Raw genomic sequence first — 18,444 nt, 5'->3', positions numbered from 1 at the left:
TCGGCCTCGGTAGAGGTAAAAATGAAAATGAAATGGCCAAAGAGGGTGCAGCGATTCGATAAATGATTGAAATCTTATATTCCATCTGTCCGTCCAACCATTTGCCATACCGCTTATCTATACCAGCTGCCTTTGGGCAAAAGGCGGACTCTGCCCTGACAGGACATGTTATATTGTGAGGTGAAAAGGAGTATATAGCGCAGAGGGATCTGACAAGTAACTCAAGGGTGACAGAGGATTTCATCACAGCAGATGTGGACCACATGATCTGGCTACCATGTTGAGCAGCCTTGTTGTTTGTGGTCAGTCGGGCATGTTTTTGGGCTTCAAATGCCGGCTGAGGGTATTCGTCTTTCTGTTCTGAGGGACGCTTGGCGAATACATAGAGAAGAGCAGGTAATGAAAAGATCGGAGTGGAAACTAACATTTTGAATCGCAAAATAAACTAATCAATATTTCAAAGCCACAGGATAAAGGCGTTGGAAGGTAAACATTTATATATCCGCCAGGAATGACTGGAACCATTCCTCTCGAGCGCACAACCCGTGCATAGTTTAAGATTACGCTAATTAGCCTCTTGTTAAAACGCCTTTGAATGGAGGTTCACAGCTGCGCGCAGCGAGCAACGGGCTAGATATTGTGTTGGAATGGATTTCTTTAATTTTCAAAAAACAATGGGGCTTTTGATGTATAAGTCCCTTCACGAAGGCGTCAGCACCTCGGCCTTTTCCCTGGTGCAAAGAAATGTTGTTGCTGAGTAATAGTCAGTTTGTGAAATATATGGCTGAGCTACATACAACACATATATATTGTACTGTACTGTACTGTACTGTATATAGCCGCTATATTAGACAAAGGTCTTATCCATATTGGCTGTGATTCAATACTTTTACCGCCCGATCCCAAAAGCATCTCGGCACATAAATGTTGAGCTGGAATATTCTTAATATTCCGTATGTGGCAGATGTGCTGACCTGTGAAGAAGAGTTGAAATAAGAGAGCCTCGATTTTAGTCAGCGTCCACAGCTATTAGCTTTGTCATATCCATATTCATTAATGACAGTTAGGATCTGTGTAATTGCCTCAATGTACAGACCTTGGCACACATTGAACATTATAGCTGTCTCCTTCAATTTTTTTTTCCATTCGCTAATTAGAATTCAGCGTGTGTACGGGTGTGTTCTTTGACATGCAAAGGGTGGATCTCATTGTTAATCTCCTGCCAACTCTATTCAAACACTATCAAGCACACACCAAACGCTACCAGAGTTATAATGTTCCCAGTGGCTGTGAATTATTCATCGAGTCTTATTGTGGTGAGGTGTAATTATATAGTTTTGCACGACACATTTGGACTATTTGATAGTTGACGTGATATGATTACCCGAGTACTGCAGTGAATAATTGGTGAAACCGCTGTACTGCATTGTGTCTCTACATCATAATAAAATCAAATCACAAGATGGGTACCAAGGGAAGAGCATTTGAAGGACAACAACCCAAAGTAAAACCTCCTGTACCGCCCCCCCCCCCCCCCCATAAAAGGGGTATGTTTCTTTGCCGCTGGACAGATAGAAAGACAGAGAGACGCTCTTGTCGTACTTCAGTAGCATAGTAATAAACTGGAATGGTGATTTGTGCCACCGACATAGAAGTTGTTTGACTTGTTGATTTGAAATTTCACGCTGCAACTGAGCGCTTCCCCATTCCGCCTGGTTTTCTACGCTGTATGCGGCAGCTGTTCGGCGAAGGGTTGAGAATGTGGCCTGCGACTAACAGTGTCACGGGGTCACGACCGACGAGCTGCCCTCGAACAAAGCAGATTTGGTGCATTGCAAGAAAAGTCGCCATCTCAAATGGTTCACGCATAAGAAGTAGGAGGGAGGAAATAACAGACATTTCCTTCCACCTACTTAGTGTCCCCGGTGAAGTGGAGCATTTTAATTAGTATCCTTTTGATTAATCGACTCATGATTAATTTCCCATGGTAGAAGAGTGGTCCATAATGTGTTCCTTCAGTTCCAGCTCCGCGCAGGCTGCGTTTCAAAGTGCTGAACCCAAACAACCTGCTCGTCTCGTGGAAGGAGCCCAAAGGCGACTTTGACAGCTACCTCTTCCTCTACAAAAGTGTACCAGGTAGGAAGGATTAGTCTTAAAAGCAATTCATATAAATGATTAAAACTCTCAGAACTGCCACGCGCAGAGGACGAAAAAATACAAAATAAATGTCATTTGCAAATTAGAGATGACTCAACTTTGAGGAGGAGGATCTCTTTACAACTTGGATTTTCTGTATCTCAGGAACAATTGTGTCATGTACGTCTTATCAAAGCTCCTCCAGGGGACTCCAATATTTCCTCGCATCTGTGCTAAGTTGAAGAACTTATAACTGCGTGTGATCCGTCGGCAGGTTGAAAAAGTGTGGCTTTTAATCAAGTAGCGTCCCTAATGAGTTATGAAGGAGTCGAGGTCAGGATCAATGCGAGGCACAAGCTGCAAGATGCAGCATCTCATCCCGCCCATTGTAAATAGCTGAAGAGTCTTCAAATGTCTGATATGACCTCATCGACTTCTGCGCTTGTATAATACATTCACCGGTCACCCTAATTGCCACTGATTGTTCTTGTAATCAAAGGGTCTCTACCTTGACTGTCATACATCTTTGTCACATGAAGTCCTTGACGACCAAATTGCCGACTACGCAATTGTTTCGTATTAATGCCGTGCTGTAGCACTGCAGATAATTCTGCCACGGCCAGCCATTGTAAAATGAAGAAGCGGGTCTGAATAAGCACGTTGTAACATAAAATGCGCTCCCCCACAAACAACCTATGGTGAGAGAAGCTGTGTCTGACAATTTCGTGCTGCGTTTAATGGCGCAGAAAAGAATAATAATTAAAAAAAAAAAATCACATTTATGGCCGCTTCCTCTCTGGGAAGAGTGGAAGTGCTGCAGTGGTGCCTTGGCACTCGGCACATCCAGTAAAAATGTTGGCCCTCCGACGTGTCCTTTCCGTATCACACGCTCTCAAGATCGTCTCCTTGCGCCTCCACATCATTTCATACGCTCAGATTTCTTTCAAGCAGAAAGGCTGCAACAAAGTCACATCCCAATAAAGATTTATCTTTCTTCTATGGAGTTCACTCAGATTTCTCCAATCTACAGGGAGCGCGCTCCCAATTAACCGCTGGGATAACTGGTGCAGTGATTCTCGGAATATATAATGTAAATCAAACTGTATAAATACCAACTCAGTCAATCTCACGTTCCCATAAACATATACTAAATCCAAACACAATTTCAAAGAGTACAATAGCAACATTTGTGTACATTTTATGTAGTGCATATTAGCACTCAAATTACAATTAACACCAGCTTTAATAGAAAATGCGCACACAATCATGAGCCATTGATCCCCTCATCTAACCACAAGTGACCAAATTGGTACTTATTGGTTTGTTAAGATTTTTGACCGCATGTGCACATCCTGGGAAAGAAATGGGAAATTGTTATTTGCACACACGAAGGTGTGATTATGTATATTGCAAATGAGTGAGTTTAAATTTCCAATAGATCTTCCCGTATGGAGGTGTGCAAAGACATAAAAGCCTTCTATTACAATTTCACTGGTACTGTATTTAGTTTAGTGACTGTGATTTGGATAAATGCTAATGCTGAGCACTGCTGTTTCTTCACTTTCTCCTTATCCCTTGCCATTCTCCTAAGGGCATCATTATCCATCAGACAGCAGCCATAGGGGCCCGCAAAAAGCGTGCACACACCTTATTGATGGCTACATTGATTGCAGGGTCAAAATGTAAGTGGGCTGGTAATGTGGCTTGTGGGGATGACCCAAATACAGCCAGATGTTTCTTCTTAAGGCCCGCATTGTCACTCTCAAAGCATGCAACACCATTCGTGGAGCATCAAACGTAGAAATAATAATAAATAAGAGATCCCTTACTTGTTTTGTATACACTTCAAGCGTCACTTGACTCAGGGAAAATGAATCATGCCCAGCAACAGAATGAACTTCTTCCTGAATTAGCTCGGAAAGGTACATACTGCCTCCAGGCGGCTGAACACGACAACCTGTATTGGTGTCGTTTCCGCGAGTTTAACCTTGGCCTTTTTTTTTTCTTTCTCCCGCCGATAGGTGGTCATCAGCGGGAGATCATCACATCAAAAAGTGACAGTAAAGTGTTGATAACAGACTACGACCCATCCAAGGACTATGTCGTCAGAGTAATTGCTGTCAGCGGCAGCACTCAGAGCAGAGCACTGCTCGGCAGATTTAAAGGTGAGTTTATACAGTTCACCTTTGTGCATTGTGGTGGGGCAGACACCTGCATCAACAGGTGCAGAACGAGGGCTCCCTGTACGATTGAAGACTCAACCCATCCCGTACACGCTCTCTTCCATCCGCTCCCCTCGGGCAGGAGGCTACGGAGCATCCGGTGCGGGACCACCAGGCTGAAGAATAGCTTCTTTCTGGAAGCTGTTAGACTATTGAACTCGAACAGTGCTCTATCGCCCCGACATAAGAACCCCGCACCCCCTCCCCCCTGTGACTATTCATCCCTGCACGATGAACACTTTATTCTTTTCAAGTACAAAGGAACACGGAAATATCATGTATTATATCATGTGAAGTTCAAGCCTCTGGCATTTGTATTTTTACTGCATTCAAATCCTTCTTATTTTATCTCATTTTCTTTTTCTAAGTTTTGAAATTTAGTGGGCTAGTCTGGGACCTTGGGTATCAAATGTCATGCCATATCATGTGTTAAAGTTAAATTATAAAATTAAATTAAATTGAATAAAATGAAAGAACATTGAATCCTTAAAGATGATGGCTTCAATTCCCACTTCGCCTGTAGGTCCTGCCTAAATATCCACAAATGACAAACCGAGCCCCATTTATACTGTCTCATTGATGTGAAAGACTTGTTTACTTTGCTTTGCTTCATTTTCGCTGTACTTGTGAATGATTGAGGCAACATTGTAAAAGAATACCTTGAGGGAGGAAAGGTGCTGTATAACTTTATTGCCGTAAATCCCGGTTTATTGCAGGGGGCTACGTTCCAGGCTCAGCTGCAGTAGGTGATAATCTGCATTATAGAGAGACCATAAGGTTTGAAGCTATAATGGCGGTCTGATGGGATTTAGCATAGATGTTGCAGTTATTATAAACCTTAAAGCCACGGCTACGCATGCAACATTACTCACATGCACAATCTGTCTGCTCCGTGGGAACGACTATTACCGCATCTTACAGAAGTTGGGGTTCTTGTCGTAAATTATACTGCAGGTCTTGTCGGCATGTTGCGGCACAGTGTGGTACTGCACTGAAGGCGCGCAACTCTAAATTCGGATTTGCCCGTACAGTGTAAAAACTCGCACAAAAACTTTGGCCTAAAAATCAGCAACGGAACGATGTGCAAATGATGAATTGCAACAAAGTGGGGATTCGGTTAATTGTGCATCTTGTGCCCTGTCTTTTCTATTCCGTGCGCAGCAGTTGAGAGGGGCGAGGCTGATGTCGGAGGCACAACGAAGCCTCAGCGTCTGACGGATTCATTTGTTTTGCTTGAAGATGTCAACGAGATCTCCGGAGGTAAGATAAACTGCTCACAAAGTTTCCTGGATGATCGGGCATTACATTTACATGAATATAGTGGTCAAAGGAATAAAATAACACTACGTGTTAAGTGTTAAGTGTGCTCTAGTGATGAATTGACAAAGCACAAACAGCAGCTTATTACAACCAAAAGCCAAACAAAATAAATAAAGTGCACTCAGCGTCTTTCCATGTCCAGTTGGATGCGATTGGGAATTTCTTCCTCCTTTTGTGTGTGCAGTGTTTTGTGCTTCTGAGTGACAACAAAACCCACCTTTTTGAAAGTGGCACGCACTCAGATATCAAATGCTAATCCTATTTACACTCCGATGGTAAATCATTCCGACTTGCGTACACAGTGCTAAGTGTTGTATTTGTCAGTGGGGTTTTTACGTCTTTGTGGTTTCCTATAAACTGGAACTACCTCGCCCCCAGACAAGATTGTCTGGCTTTTCATCTTGAAACCGAGATCTTATTTGAACTGCCAGCCTCAGTAATACCCTACATATTTAAATACCTCGGACTTCAAATTCTGTGAAAAGAGAGGCACAAGAAAACAATGATTGCTCATGAAATAATGGAATGATACTGTGACCTTAAACTTTGCGTAACATTTGATATACAATTAAAGGCATACAAATGTATACCAAACGGACTACATAAACATTATAGTACTGTATTATCATTCATCCATGTTTGTACTTATTAACATAAGAAGACAATTTTCACATCAAAGTCTACATGTGACTTTTGCGGCATAATTGTATTTTTTGGTTGAAACTTGTGGTTGAGCTCCAAATAGTAAGACGTTAGGTTCTTTCAAATTTGGGTGTTCCACTGTATTGATGTACTAAAAACGTACAAAAGTAAAACACTGCAATATGATATATCATTTCCAAAACTAGGTTTGTGCAGTTTTGTACTTTATATATATTTATACATTTCTTGTGGCTGAATTTGGAATGCTCTGACCTGCTACTAATAGAACAGGTTTTAAACACAAACCAAAAGTCACATTTGGAAAAAAAAAAATGTTACTGCTGCATTCTCGCATGGAGTGTGAAAGAAGTTAGATAAAGAGGATTTCATTCCGGACTGGTTATTGTTTCAGCACACACACTTTAGGCTGGTTTATTATCCCGATTTCACTGCGCAAGAAGATAATTCATCGTAAGGCGCCAAGGGAATGCGACTTCTCAGGACTATATTTTCAATTAAGCCAGTTTCCGCTTAGACACGGAATGTAGAAGAAAACACGGAGTCTACGCCAAGAGATTCAGGGGAAACTAAAACCTGTTTGTTGATGAAGAGAATTTTCTCAAGACCTTTAAGTGCAAACACTGCTTGAAAATGTATTAGATCACCTGTTATAAAAACAAGAAGAGACCATCCAGCATCATGAAGTGTTTTAACGCCGCCATCTTGCCATTTTGAACAGATGTTTGGAATTAAGCAGTTGTTTCTTTTTTGGGTGGGGGTTGAGGAATGCAAGTCACACATCTTAATCAAGAAATAATAATTATTTCTTCAAGAATGAATTATTATTTCTTGACTGAGATTTTTTTTCAGTTCTTTTTTAGTTTAATAATGTACAAATTTGTGAAAAAAGCATTTTCCAGTGAAAAAAAATATAATGTGTAATAACCACTCTAAAAATATTTTTGAAATTTGCAAATACTGTTGATTTAGGGCAGCTGCGGCATAAGTTTGTGTGCAAGCACACATGATTTAGATGATGAAAGCCTACTAGAGAGTTTACTTTGTTTGTTTTGTATTGTTTCAATTTTAATTACTCTCTATATCAATGACCCAAAAAGAAAAAGGCACACATAATTTAATGTTTCACCCAAACAGAAAATAATTAAATGATCACTTGATGTTTTAAGATTTGTATCACTTGCCCACAAAAAAATAAATAAAATAAAAAAATAAAATAACGGTCTTAAATTTTGATGGCAGATTTATTTGAACAGACGGTACATCAAGAAAAACATTGGGACCAAATAATCAAATAATTATTGCTCCTGCTGTATCTCCTCATCCTCTTCTTCTGTCTGCACGTAGATTAGACAGTTGCATTTCCTTCTGGCTGCTTTATCACATCCATTCGCTGCAGCAGAGGTGACCTTCATTAGTGTTGCGCCTCACATCTCTCGGGGTTTATAATAGTATGCCGCTTGTGCGTCACTCGAGTCAATGAACGCCTCGCGTGTCTCTGAGCTTTTGTGTACTGTGGTGATGACGATAATGTCAAGCTCTAGATGAGTGAAAGGTGTTCTCTCGTGTTCTATTGTGACATGTGAGGGCTTCTATCCCATGCCAGTGTTAATGTGCATATTTTTAACACTTGAATCAATCCTTCCAGCAGAGGTGCCTATTCTCAACCCTAACCCAGTCCGTATTTGTTATGGAGTATCAAACAATTCCCTATTGTGGGCTAGTCGCGATACATTTAATTGACATGAACATACAGTACTGTATGCTCGGGCGGCATGGCGCGCTAGTGGTTAGCACGTTTGCCTCCCAGTTCTGAGATTCGGAGGTTTGAATCTTGCTGTGTGAAATTTACATGTTCAACTTTCTCCCACGTTCTACGAAACATGCATGTGAGGTTCACTGAAGACTGGGAAATGTCCACACGAGTGAATGTGAGCGTGACGGCTCGTCTGTTTATAAACACGGCCTCCCTCCCAAAGTCGGCTGGGATAGGCTCCAGCTCACCTGTGACCTTAATGAGGACAAGGTCTATAGAGCATGGATGGATTGGATATACTGTACGCTCATTACTCGTCTGATGGTGTGTTTTCGTGTTTTGTGTTTGTGGGAGAGGGCAGACAAAAGTTAGATTTTTTTTGTTTTTTTGTTTTTGTGAAGCAGGAAAATACGGAACGATGTGTTTCGGGCTATAAATTGGGAGCTCGGATACTCAGATAGGGTAAAGTCAATGGAAAGGCAACATTAATTCAATGACGCAATGAAACTGTAGCTCTTTAGTAACGGTGGTGTGCAGTTTAAAAAAAAAAAAAGAGACATAGTTATAATAATGATAAAAGAAAGAAATGTATCGTGTCAGATGCACAAGAGCATTTGCTCGGCTTTTACACAATGACTTAACCGCACCGTGCTTAGCGCAAGCACTTTCTGCAACAGCAGCACTCGACTCCTCAAATGAAGCTAATCTCTCTCTGCTCCTGTGTTGGTCTGCATCTTAAAAGCTGCATTTGAATAATCGATCAGTGACTGTCTTCCCCCCCCTCCTCATTCTTTCCATGTCAACGTCTGCTTTGAGAAAAAAAACACATGATGATTGATGCATGATGGTGCCACAAAGATGTCAATTGAAACATTCGCAGACAAATATTACGCTCTAAGAGCAACTCCTAAAGTTTTTCAGCATTAGTCTTTAATCATACTTTCAATTACATTTTCGTACATTGTATATTCCTTGAAAAGAATGTTTTCCCTCCCATGTTTCCTGTTGCTGTCCCATCTAAGCTATTATTATTGGCTAGTGCATCAGTTTCATACCAAAGCGTCCTTTACATAAGTAGTTAAACATAGATTTGTGTCCCATTTGTCTTACTAATATAGCTTTCGCTACTGGTTTCTCATTTATCTCATCCAAAGTGAAGTCAGAAAGAATTCTGCCGTTGCAATACAGATGCTGGGTTTGCTTGTCAAAACCAGAATACAATCATTAGTGGTACTAGTGTTAGCCAGTAATGTTATTTTCATTGGAAGTCGGCCCGAACCAATGTTTCCTCAAAAATGATAGCTAATAGATGATTATTTGAACAGCTGTGGGGCATTAGATCAAATAGTAATGCGTACGGTGTGTGTGTGTGTGTGTGTGCGTGTGTGTGTGTGGCACAGATGTTGTTCAGTAGCTTCCAGTAGTTAAACAGATGTTAATCTCCAGTTGAGCCCAACTTTTAACATATACACAGTCATACCTTTTTTTTTGGAAAACCATATTCTTCTCAAAATTGGACCACAAAAACACCCCCAAAAAAATTTCTTCTCCTTCACTATCAGCTTCAGTTTTCTTTCTTGCACTGACAGCAGCGACAATTAAATTAGAGGCCGCAAATGATCGCAAACAATGTGGCCCTTATCTAACTAAATGCATTAATTCTGTTGGGCGAATGTATGAAATGAGTGACCTGAATAAGTGTCAGTATCGTGAGGGAATCGATGAAAAGGATGCGGCATCGCTTACAAGAAAGCCCAGATACTGAAACTACCTTTAAAACGTATATTATAAATCTCGTAGTCCTTTAGTCTCGTTGTTGTTAATGTACAATTACACTTCCTAGAGCGCAAAGCAAAATCTAAATACCAACATTATAAAAAGCCCTGAATTGAGTCGGCAATAAAAGTACACTGAGTACAAATGTGAACTTGCTAAACAATGCTAAAAGCAATCAGAGCATCTCTCTCACACACACACACACACACACACACACACACACACACACACACACACACACACACAACACACTCACACACAGTAAACAGTTGGACACAAAGAAAAATATCTTGAACCATGTAGAGTTTAAACCCAGCCACAACGGTATACCGCAATACGACAACCTAACTGTTGCAGAGTTCTGCAAGCGTTTTTTAAAATCTTGCTTTGGGCAAATTTCAATTGTGTTTTATCAAGTTGCATGCTGCCAACAATATTGTTATGCATACACAGCAGCTCCGTCTTCTTCCACTTGGTTCCTTACACTTCTGCCTTCATTGTTTTAATCCATTTCATTCTATACTCGTTGGCAAAGAGATTTGATGCTCAAAATGTTAAGTTTATATCCGGAAATACGTCACAATGTTGGCGACTTATTGTGGCAGGCGGGCAGCCCATTCAAGTCAGTGAAGGCTACATCATTAATTTGAATCATCTGTTTATATTGCCAGTTCAGGACAGAGTAGAGTGATGATGATGATGATGATGATGATGATGATGATGATGCCAGCTGGTGATCTAATATAAATATGATAGGAGGAAGAGCAGCAGGGAAAGTGGTGAGGAGAATTGAAAAATAATGAACATAAACTTGAATGCAAAGTGAGGCGGCAGCAAAATGACTCATGGTGGAAACTTATCTCAGTATCATCCGCAATTTTTTCCCTCAACTTTTTCTCCATTTATCTCCCTCCACTTACGGCTCTTCCCATCTTGGCAATGTTTATTTAATGCTTTGCATCGCGTCGTCCTCGCACACGCTTCGGCGTCCATTCGCAGTCTCTGGAGCAGATGGACCAGCGTTCAATTTGGTTAGCGTGCTAGTGAGAGACACTTGCTAGACTTTGGTCCTTGTCCGCAATTAAGTAAGAGGGTTCGCCTCTGGGTTAAGCTAATTGTATGACACCGCACTTGGGTGGCATATGGGTCATTGGACTGGTAAAGTGAAGAGGTCAATTACAATGATTTGTGTACGCTTGTGTCCCTTTCCACCTCATTAAAAAATACAATAAAAAAATGCTTAAATCGATAGTTCTCTGCAATATTCTGATCCTGTGAAGCAATGTCAGACGGACTACCTGCAGATGCAAACTTGACTTCAGGAAAAAAAGCCATGTTAAATATATTCTTTTTTGGAAGAGGCACAGCAACGGCACAGATATGATAAGAGGTTCCAAATTGCGAAATAGAAGCCTACTCAGCTCAACGAATATGTGAGCAAATAAGCAGAGATTAGGTTAAGGCAAACAGAATGGCGAGAGCAGGGAAAGCAACCAGACAATGGCAGAGGAGAGATAGGTTTAGGGAAAGCCTCTTGGCGTAATGGGCCAATGCATAAAGCATCTGCTGTGTCAGAACATCTTTGCAGTGAGGCGAAAAAAAGAACAAGGCAATCGATTAAAAGATCAAGAGGCCAAGAAAGGCTACTTGTGGAACGAGACAAACTGTCAAAATACATCAGTTGGTTGATGCCGTGCAACCTAATGAATCCCACTCTCCCGAGGCAGGTCCTCAGGTTCCTGCATGAATAGCAATGAGTGGCTGAGTTGATTGAGTTGCTCTGAGGATCACTAAGTAAATGGCCGACGTCACAATTCGCAAAACAGAAACAGAAAAGGTTCCTTTTTGAGCCCTTTGTCGGAGTTTTCTAAAAAGCCATTTCAGCCCAGGCAGGCTTTGTGAGCATTCTTCACTTTTCAAAGGAAGGTAATGATGTTCCTTTAAATGTAATCCTGATTTTCAACATGGTTGAACAAATACAAGACTACAAATGACCAGACTGGATTGAAGCTTTTATCCAACACACACAGGAAGCTGTTCATTTTAAGCATTTTGGTTCCAGAATATCCTTTGCGGTGTCACAGGAACGCTGAAGCTTATTCCACCTGATTTATGGCAAGTGGGGGATACCGCTCTGCCACTGTGCTGCCATATATTTCAGCCTGCCATAACATCAAGTCTGTGCGGTATTCCATTATTATTTCGCAGATGGGATTTATCTTACATCAAGACTGCACATTAATTTAATGAAAAACGATTTAGCAGATATGATTTTGATTATCTTTGCAATACATTATCATGATTGTGGCGGTCGATTGCCATTTTGAAAGTGGTTTCACCCGGGAATCCGAAGTTGATTAAGAAATTGAAATGTTGGTGTCATGTGGAAACCATTCCGACTGTCCGTCCATCTGCATAACTGTCACTGTTTTTGACATTAGTTTCATCTGGCTGCAATGTAATCACAGTGGTGGGGCGGAAATAAAACTTCACAAGAGAGAGACTAAAATGACAGCACATAATGTCTGATCCTTGGATTGAAAGAAGTAGCTAATAAACGAAGGCCGCCTGGTGAGACGCAACAGTTAATGAAAATCCAGCGAGCAAACAGCAACACAGAAAGATGATGGAAATGTCAAGTGTGTTTGTTTTAATAGCCGAGTTAAGTTTTGCTAGTTTTAAGAGTTGGGTGAGTCTTATCTGTTTTTGTTTTGTTTTTTCATTTCCATTAGGGCGTATGTGGTGTTAGTCACCTCCGATTGATATGGCTCTCTGCTACTGTTAATCACTCTTGCCCCTCCAGGTAGAAAGTGAATGTTGCATTCGAGCCTGCTGGGAAATAGGCAAACTCACACCAGGAGCTTATGACACACGCAGCAAGCTATTTCAGTATTCAGTACATTTAGTTTGGCCTCTGCACGACCAAGAAAACGAATCATTTATATGTAAGTTGTGCACAACAAGTGACTGATGGTGTAGTGCTACGCTCGCTTGACTTGGGTGGGGGCAGTGTGGCTTCTGTTCCTTCTCACTGATGTGAATATGAACGGTTGTCTCTCCCCATATTGGCTGCTGACCCGTTTAGGGTGCAGATAAGCTCCAGTTGCATGGGTGGATGCAATGAATGTGCTCTATGAAAGCTTTACACACTTTTTGAGTGAGTGTATGATCGTACATGTGTTAGGACCTCTAAAAAACATTGATATGTGTCTCCATCTTCTTGCTCCAGGTATTGTTTATGATCTGTGTCTCTGCGTGTGCGGATTCTGGCAGACGACCATGGGCTCCCGTTGCAGCCGTCACAGTTTTAGTAACAATTTCAGCACTCCTGTGTGTTAATCCGACTGTCTGGGAACCGCGTACTTTTCTCTATTGGTCGGCTCTGTGTTCGATCCCTTAGGCCAGGTGGACCGTCTGTTTAACCGTGTGCTCGCATGCCAATTATGGATGATGCTCATCCATTTGTGTACTCGCACGCACCTAGGATCAGATACGGCCGTAGCTTTGCTAATCGTGAGCTTATACGCAAATAAGGTTCAAATATAGTTCACCCAACATCATTGAATAGCACCTGATACATCAAAGACAGTTTAGCACCAAATGCTCTGAGTCTTTACATGCTTGAATATGAAGGAGAAGAGTCCAGGTGTTTTTTTTGTTTTTTGTTTTTTGTTTTTTTTCCCCCTCAAAACCCACTGGAATGATTCACTTTCAGCAACATTAGTATTGTTTTCCTAGAATTGTGATTCTTCATCGTACAGTGTCATTTTGACCAATTCTATGCCTCCAACTTTGTGGCAGCACTTTGCGGTTGCGGTTTATGCACTTTTCTGTTCCAGCCTGACTGTGCCCAGATGTACGAAGCAAAGATTCATAAAAACACGCTTGGATGATTTTGTGCAAGACCTTCACTGGCCTGCACCGGGTCATCAAATTAATGCTTTCCAACGCTTTTTCACCATAAACAAAAGTCCCTCCAGCCATCCGTTCATTCACCAAAAGTCACAGAAACCGCCTTGCCAAGAATTTACATTACCGACTTAAAAAAACAAAAACAAAAAAAACAACAGAATTTGTTACAGCCACTGAAAAGGACTTGTCGCCCTCTCACAAGGGCTCGTTCTTTCATTTTTCAAGCCTCGTGTCATAAAGCTCACAGACACTATTCTTCAGGATGTTCAGTCGGAAAGAGGTGTTTGATGAGAGGGGAGATGGAGGGGTGTTGGTGGTGAAAGAAGAGAAGAACTAAGGCAGATGGGACTTGGAGGGAGAAGAGGCACCTTTGACCAGCCGGCTGTTGTCTGCAAGGCTGGCCCTGGGTAACGATGAGGATGTATCAGCACGAATCACAGTAGCAACCGACCGATCTCTTTGACATCAACGACATCGCATGCATATTTATGCGTAGGCACAAGGCAGGGCTTTGATTTGCTGTCCCCTTCCAATGCCTGCATGTGTATTATTTCTGTGCATGGGTGTGAGTCAATAGCGACATGATTGCAGAAGTAATGTGTATCTGATATGTGATTGGGGATCGTTTGCCAAAACATTGGGCAGATTTAATTAGCAGATGATTTTCAAATGCTCCTCCGATTTACCAGACTCGTGCAATCGTTTATCACAGCCGCGCTGAATTTGTGAGCAGTTTGTTTGTTCCCCCGCGATCCAAACAAATCTGTTAACCCGCTAAAGTCAATGTAAATACACATTTACCATGGATTTGATCCCGTAATTGCCTTTGCAAGATGCATTACAATATTGACCGAGTATTATGTAATTACTGAAATTGTCGGTTTTAGTTTGAGTCAGATTACACTCACTTTGCGGGTATTTTCTTCAAGGGTACAGCCACTTCCAGCACTGCTCAACTGCTTTTTCAGACTTTCAAAAATAGGCTAGTTCCGTCCTCCAAGCATAAGAACGCAAGAAGCTAGGTTTTAAAGTTAATGACTTAGTTAGCTAGTTATTTTGTTAATGTGTTAGTTATTGGTAGAAGGTTACTTCACAGATGATGTCAAAATGAAGTATGACCAGTTTCCTTGTCGACTTTAGCCTCATGACACCCAAAACAGGCTAGTTGCTGTACGTCTGGCAAGCATAATGAGAAAAGAGGCTGTTTTAATTGCAGTTAGTTAGTTAGTTAGTCAGTTAAACTCTGCAAACATGTTCTCAAGCCTTTTTAAGTTTACTGTCACATAATGCCAATCTGTAGGTGCTCCGACTTGATTTCACGCACATCGCCAACTTGACTTGATTCGATTGTATTTAGTGTAAATAAAAACTGAAACCCATTGCCATTGAGGTGGCTCCATCTTGTTCAAACGTTTTCCTAAGTACACCTTCTATAGTCGTACTAGAGCCGTTCCAACTACCGGAGACAAATTCCTTGTGTATTTTTGACATACTTGGCAGACGATTCCAATTCTGATTCCTCAACTTCTGTTTTCTTCTAATGTAGTTGTAATCTCATCTGGCGTGTGCGGCAGATGGACGGCTCAAAGAGCTGACTTGTTTTGTAACGCATATCTGGCGTGTGATCCTAGTCAAACATTCTCTTTTCTGCGAACCTGTGATATACATTAAAAAAATGATATCTACAAAATAGCTCTTTAGTAGGGGACGTTTCCTTGTTCCACATTGGATATAAATGCAATTTATTGATCGGTCACAATGTACAATGAAAGGGTGATGCAATTACAGCTAGACCCTGAGCTACACCGTCAACTTCCTTTGTTTAAGCACTGTAATTAATCAAACCTTTCCTTGTGGATAGCTTTAAAAATACACTTTAGATTGGATTGTTTTTGGTGAAGATACAAAAATAAAGCAGTTCTATTTATTTGGATTTGATTTCAATTGTTATTTTGTTGACTCACAGTGTTTGTGAGGGGGAGATTGAACGAAAATATCCTCGCTACCTTCTTCACGCTGATCTGGATTATTCGTCATTATTACCTAGTTGAATAATCATTAATCATGTAGCGCTAAATATAATCGTGCTGAATTTAAGCATGCATGAGGAAACGAAGTGTGTGGTTTTCAATAGTAGTTTTCCAGATGCTGTACATCTTCTTGTCTGTCTGTTCTGCAAAAGTCCATAACTTTGCAACCGATTTGTGTTCAGACTGACTACAATATTAGGACAGCCATCCCAAACATTCTGCTCCTTTACTGGGGTCAAATGGATTAAGAAATTGCAATGCTATCATGCATTACAGTATTTGGAGTTCATAGTTTTTGACTAACATTTGTGTGGATATTTATTTCATTGTGAAGCATCAGCGCAATATTTGAGTAGGACTTAAATAATATAATCCCGCAACTTGTCATTTTTCTAATGAGCTACTCAGCTCATTAGAAAACGTTTGTAGAACTTTGGAGCCTTGGTGGAGGTCTGTGCCTTAACGAATATCATTTAGTCTGTAATGGATCTTTTGTCTTTCCAGCGGAGCAGTTCGTGTGCCACACCGAGTCCGTAGCAGATATTGTGATCCTGGTCGATGGCTCTTGGAGTATCGGTCGGCTCAACTTCCGGCTGGTCCGCATGTTCCTGGAAAACCTGGTCAACGCTTTTGACGTTGGCATTGATAAGACCAGGATAGGTACGTCTACCATCACCTTTCCGTCTTGAAACCGCTACGGTCTTTTGATGATTGTATGCAGCTGTGCATTTTGACCATGAAGGTTTTCGTGCGTGATTGTAGGTCTGGTTCAGTATAGTGGTGATCCCAGGATGGAGTGGCATCTCAATGCTTTCGCTACTAAAGAAGCTGTCATTGACGCTGTCAAGAACCTTCCTTACAAAGGAGGAAACACTCTCACGGGTACTCTCTTATTGTTGACATCTTTATTTGATCCATTTCTCGTACAAACTTTTTATTCATTGTCTCTCTTCGTTGTTCTTGTTTGTGTTTCATTGACAGTGTACGTTATAGAAAGCATTTGTTGACAATCTTTTATTCCTCCACCCTGCTCCCTTTTCACGTATGTTTCTCCTCTATCCTTTGTCTGTCCCCAGGGCTTGCACTGTCCTATATCCTGGAGAACTGTTTCAAGCCTCAATCTGGTGCCCGTGTTGGCGTACCGAAGATCGGGATCCTCGTTACTGATGGGAAGTCTCAAGATGATGTCATACCACCTGCGGAAAGCCTGCAAAAAGCTGGGGTAGAACTCTTCGCTATTGGTGAGACACCGTGATGACAAGTGTTGTGAATTATCCCGTTATAGCCCCATGCAAGTGCCCACAGTTAGAATAGACTGAAATCCCCACATGTATTTGCTTTTGTTTTGCAGGTGTGAAGAACGCTGATGAGAACGAGCTGCGCTCCATCGCCTCAGAGCCGGATGACTCTCATGTATATAATGTTGCCGACTTCAATGTTATGAGCGCCATTGTCGAAGGATTGACCAGAACGGTGTGTGAACAAGTGGAGCAGCAAGACAAGGACATTAAGGAACGTAAGTGGACAATGACACACTGAGTAAATTGCAGGATAACTGACAGGAAGGAACTACATGGGCCACAGAGTACTAGTGCTATTTGGAGCCAATGAAAATCCAGGTACAGCTCAATAAAATTGAATATCATAGAAAGATTAGAAAAGTTCATTTATTTCAGTTGTTAAATAGTCATTTAAAAAAAAATCAAACATATATAACCGTATATCGTTTAATTAAACACTTGGGAAACTACTATTCAGCAGGCCATTACCTACCTAATTTCTATATTTAAAAAAATCATTTGGTAAATTTGGGGTTTTCTCTTGCTGTATGTTCTGTGTGTGTGTGTGTGTGTGTGTGTGTGTGTGCGCGCGCGTGTGTGTGTGTGTGTGTGAGAGAGAGAGAGAGAGAGTGAGAGAGAGAGAGAGAGAGGTGCCTCTGTAATGGGAACTTCTGCCAACTGTATCACAATGATTAAGGCGTTAACTTGATATAAAATCTGTTTAATCTCGATATAAAAACGTGTTTGACTTTCCACGAGACATTCAAAGACTAATTGTGTGCATTTTTTGTTCGGTTAAAACATTCTCGTCATCCTGATGTGTATCTGTAGAAAATCGGACACGAAATAAATCATCTCATCTGCTTTGACGTGTCCAACCTCAGTCATAACAAATATTCAGCCTAAACAGGCAGAAATAACGAAAAGGAAAATAGAGATTGCCTCGTTCCTTTTGCCATTATCGCAAACCTTGCTCCCTTAAAGAAATCATTCTCATATCCGTTCATACAAGGATGCATTTGATGTTTACATCCTCACACTGTCTGTCAAGTCTTTCAGCATTTTTCCAATTTCAGAACAGCCACCAGAGACTATTGGACCACCGTCAGGCTTGGTGACATCAGAGGTCACAGCCAGGAGCTTTCGAGTCACGTGGCGCCACTCGCCTGGAAATGTCGACAAATACAGAGTGGTTTATTTCCCAGTTCATGGAGGACAACCACAGGAGGTAAGGGGATGTTTTTTTGTTTTGTTCTCAAAACAAATTTCTCCATCAGAAAAATCCGTGTCGGGTTTATACTCTATTTTCAGCATAACTGCGGAGACACCTCCTAATCAATTATTGAATCAAT

General features: G+C 41.2%; 1 protein-coding gene across 1 annotated transcript in view; it reads left to right on the top strand.

Annotated features, from left to right (window-relative positions):
* col14a1a (collagen, type XIV, alpha 1a) overlaps positions 1–18,444 on the top strand; it is an 85,834-nt gene that overhangs the window by 8,439 nt on the left and 58,951 nt on the right. Inside the window, 8 exon segments of the mRNA XM_061675159.1 lie at positions 2,020–2,136; positions 4,158–4,301; positions 5,520–5,618; positions 16,317–16,472; positions 16,575–16,694; positions 16,889–17,053; positions 17,164–17,328; positions 18,169–18,320. Coding sequence (XP_061531143.1) covers positions 2,020–2,136; positions 4,158–4,301; positions 5,520–5,618; positions 16,317–16,472; positions 16,575–16,694; positions 16,889–17,053; positions 17,164–17,328; positions 18,169–18,320 — 1,118 coding nt within the window.

This window comes from Phycodurus eques, chromosome 4 (genome assembly GCF_024500275.1).
Source record: "Phycodurus eques isolate BA_2022a chromosome 4, UOR_Pequ_1.1, whole genome shotgun sequence".
NCBI classification, from domain to species: Eukaryota; Metazoa; Chordata; class Actinopteri; order Syngnathiformes; family Syngnathidae; genus Phycodurus; species Phycodurus eques.
This window is presented reverse-complemented; position numbering and strand designations above follow the sequence as displayed.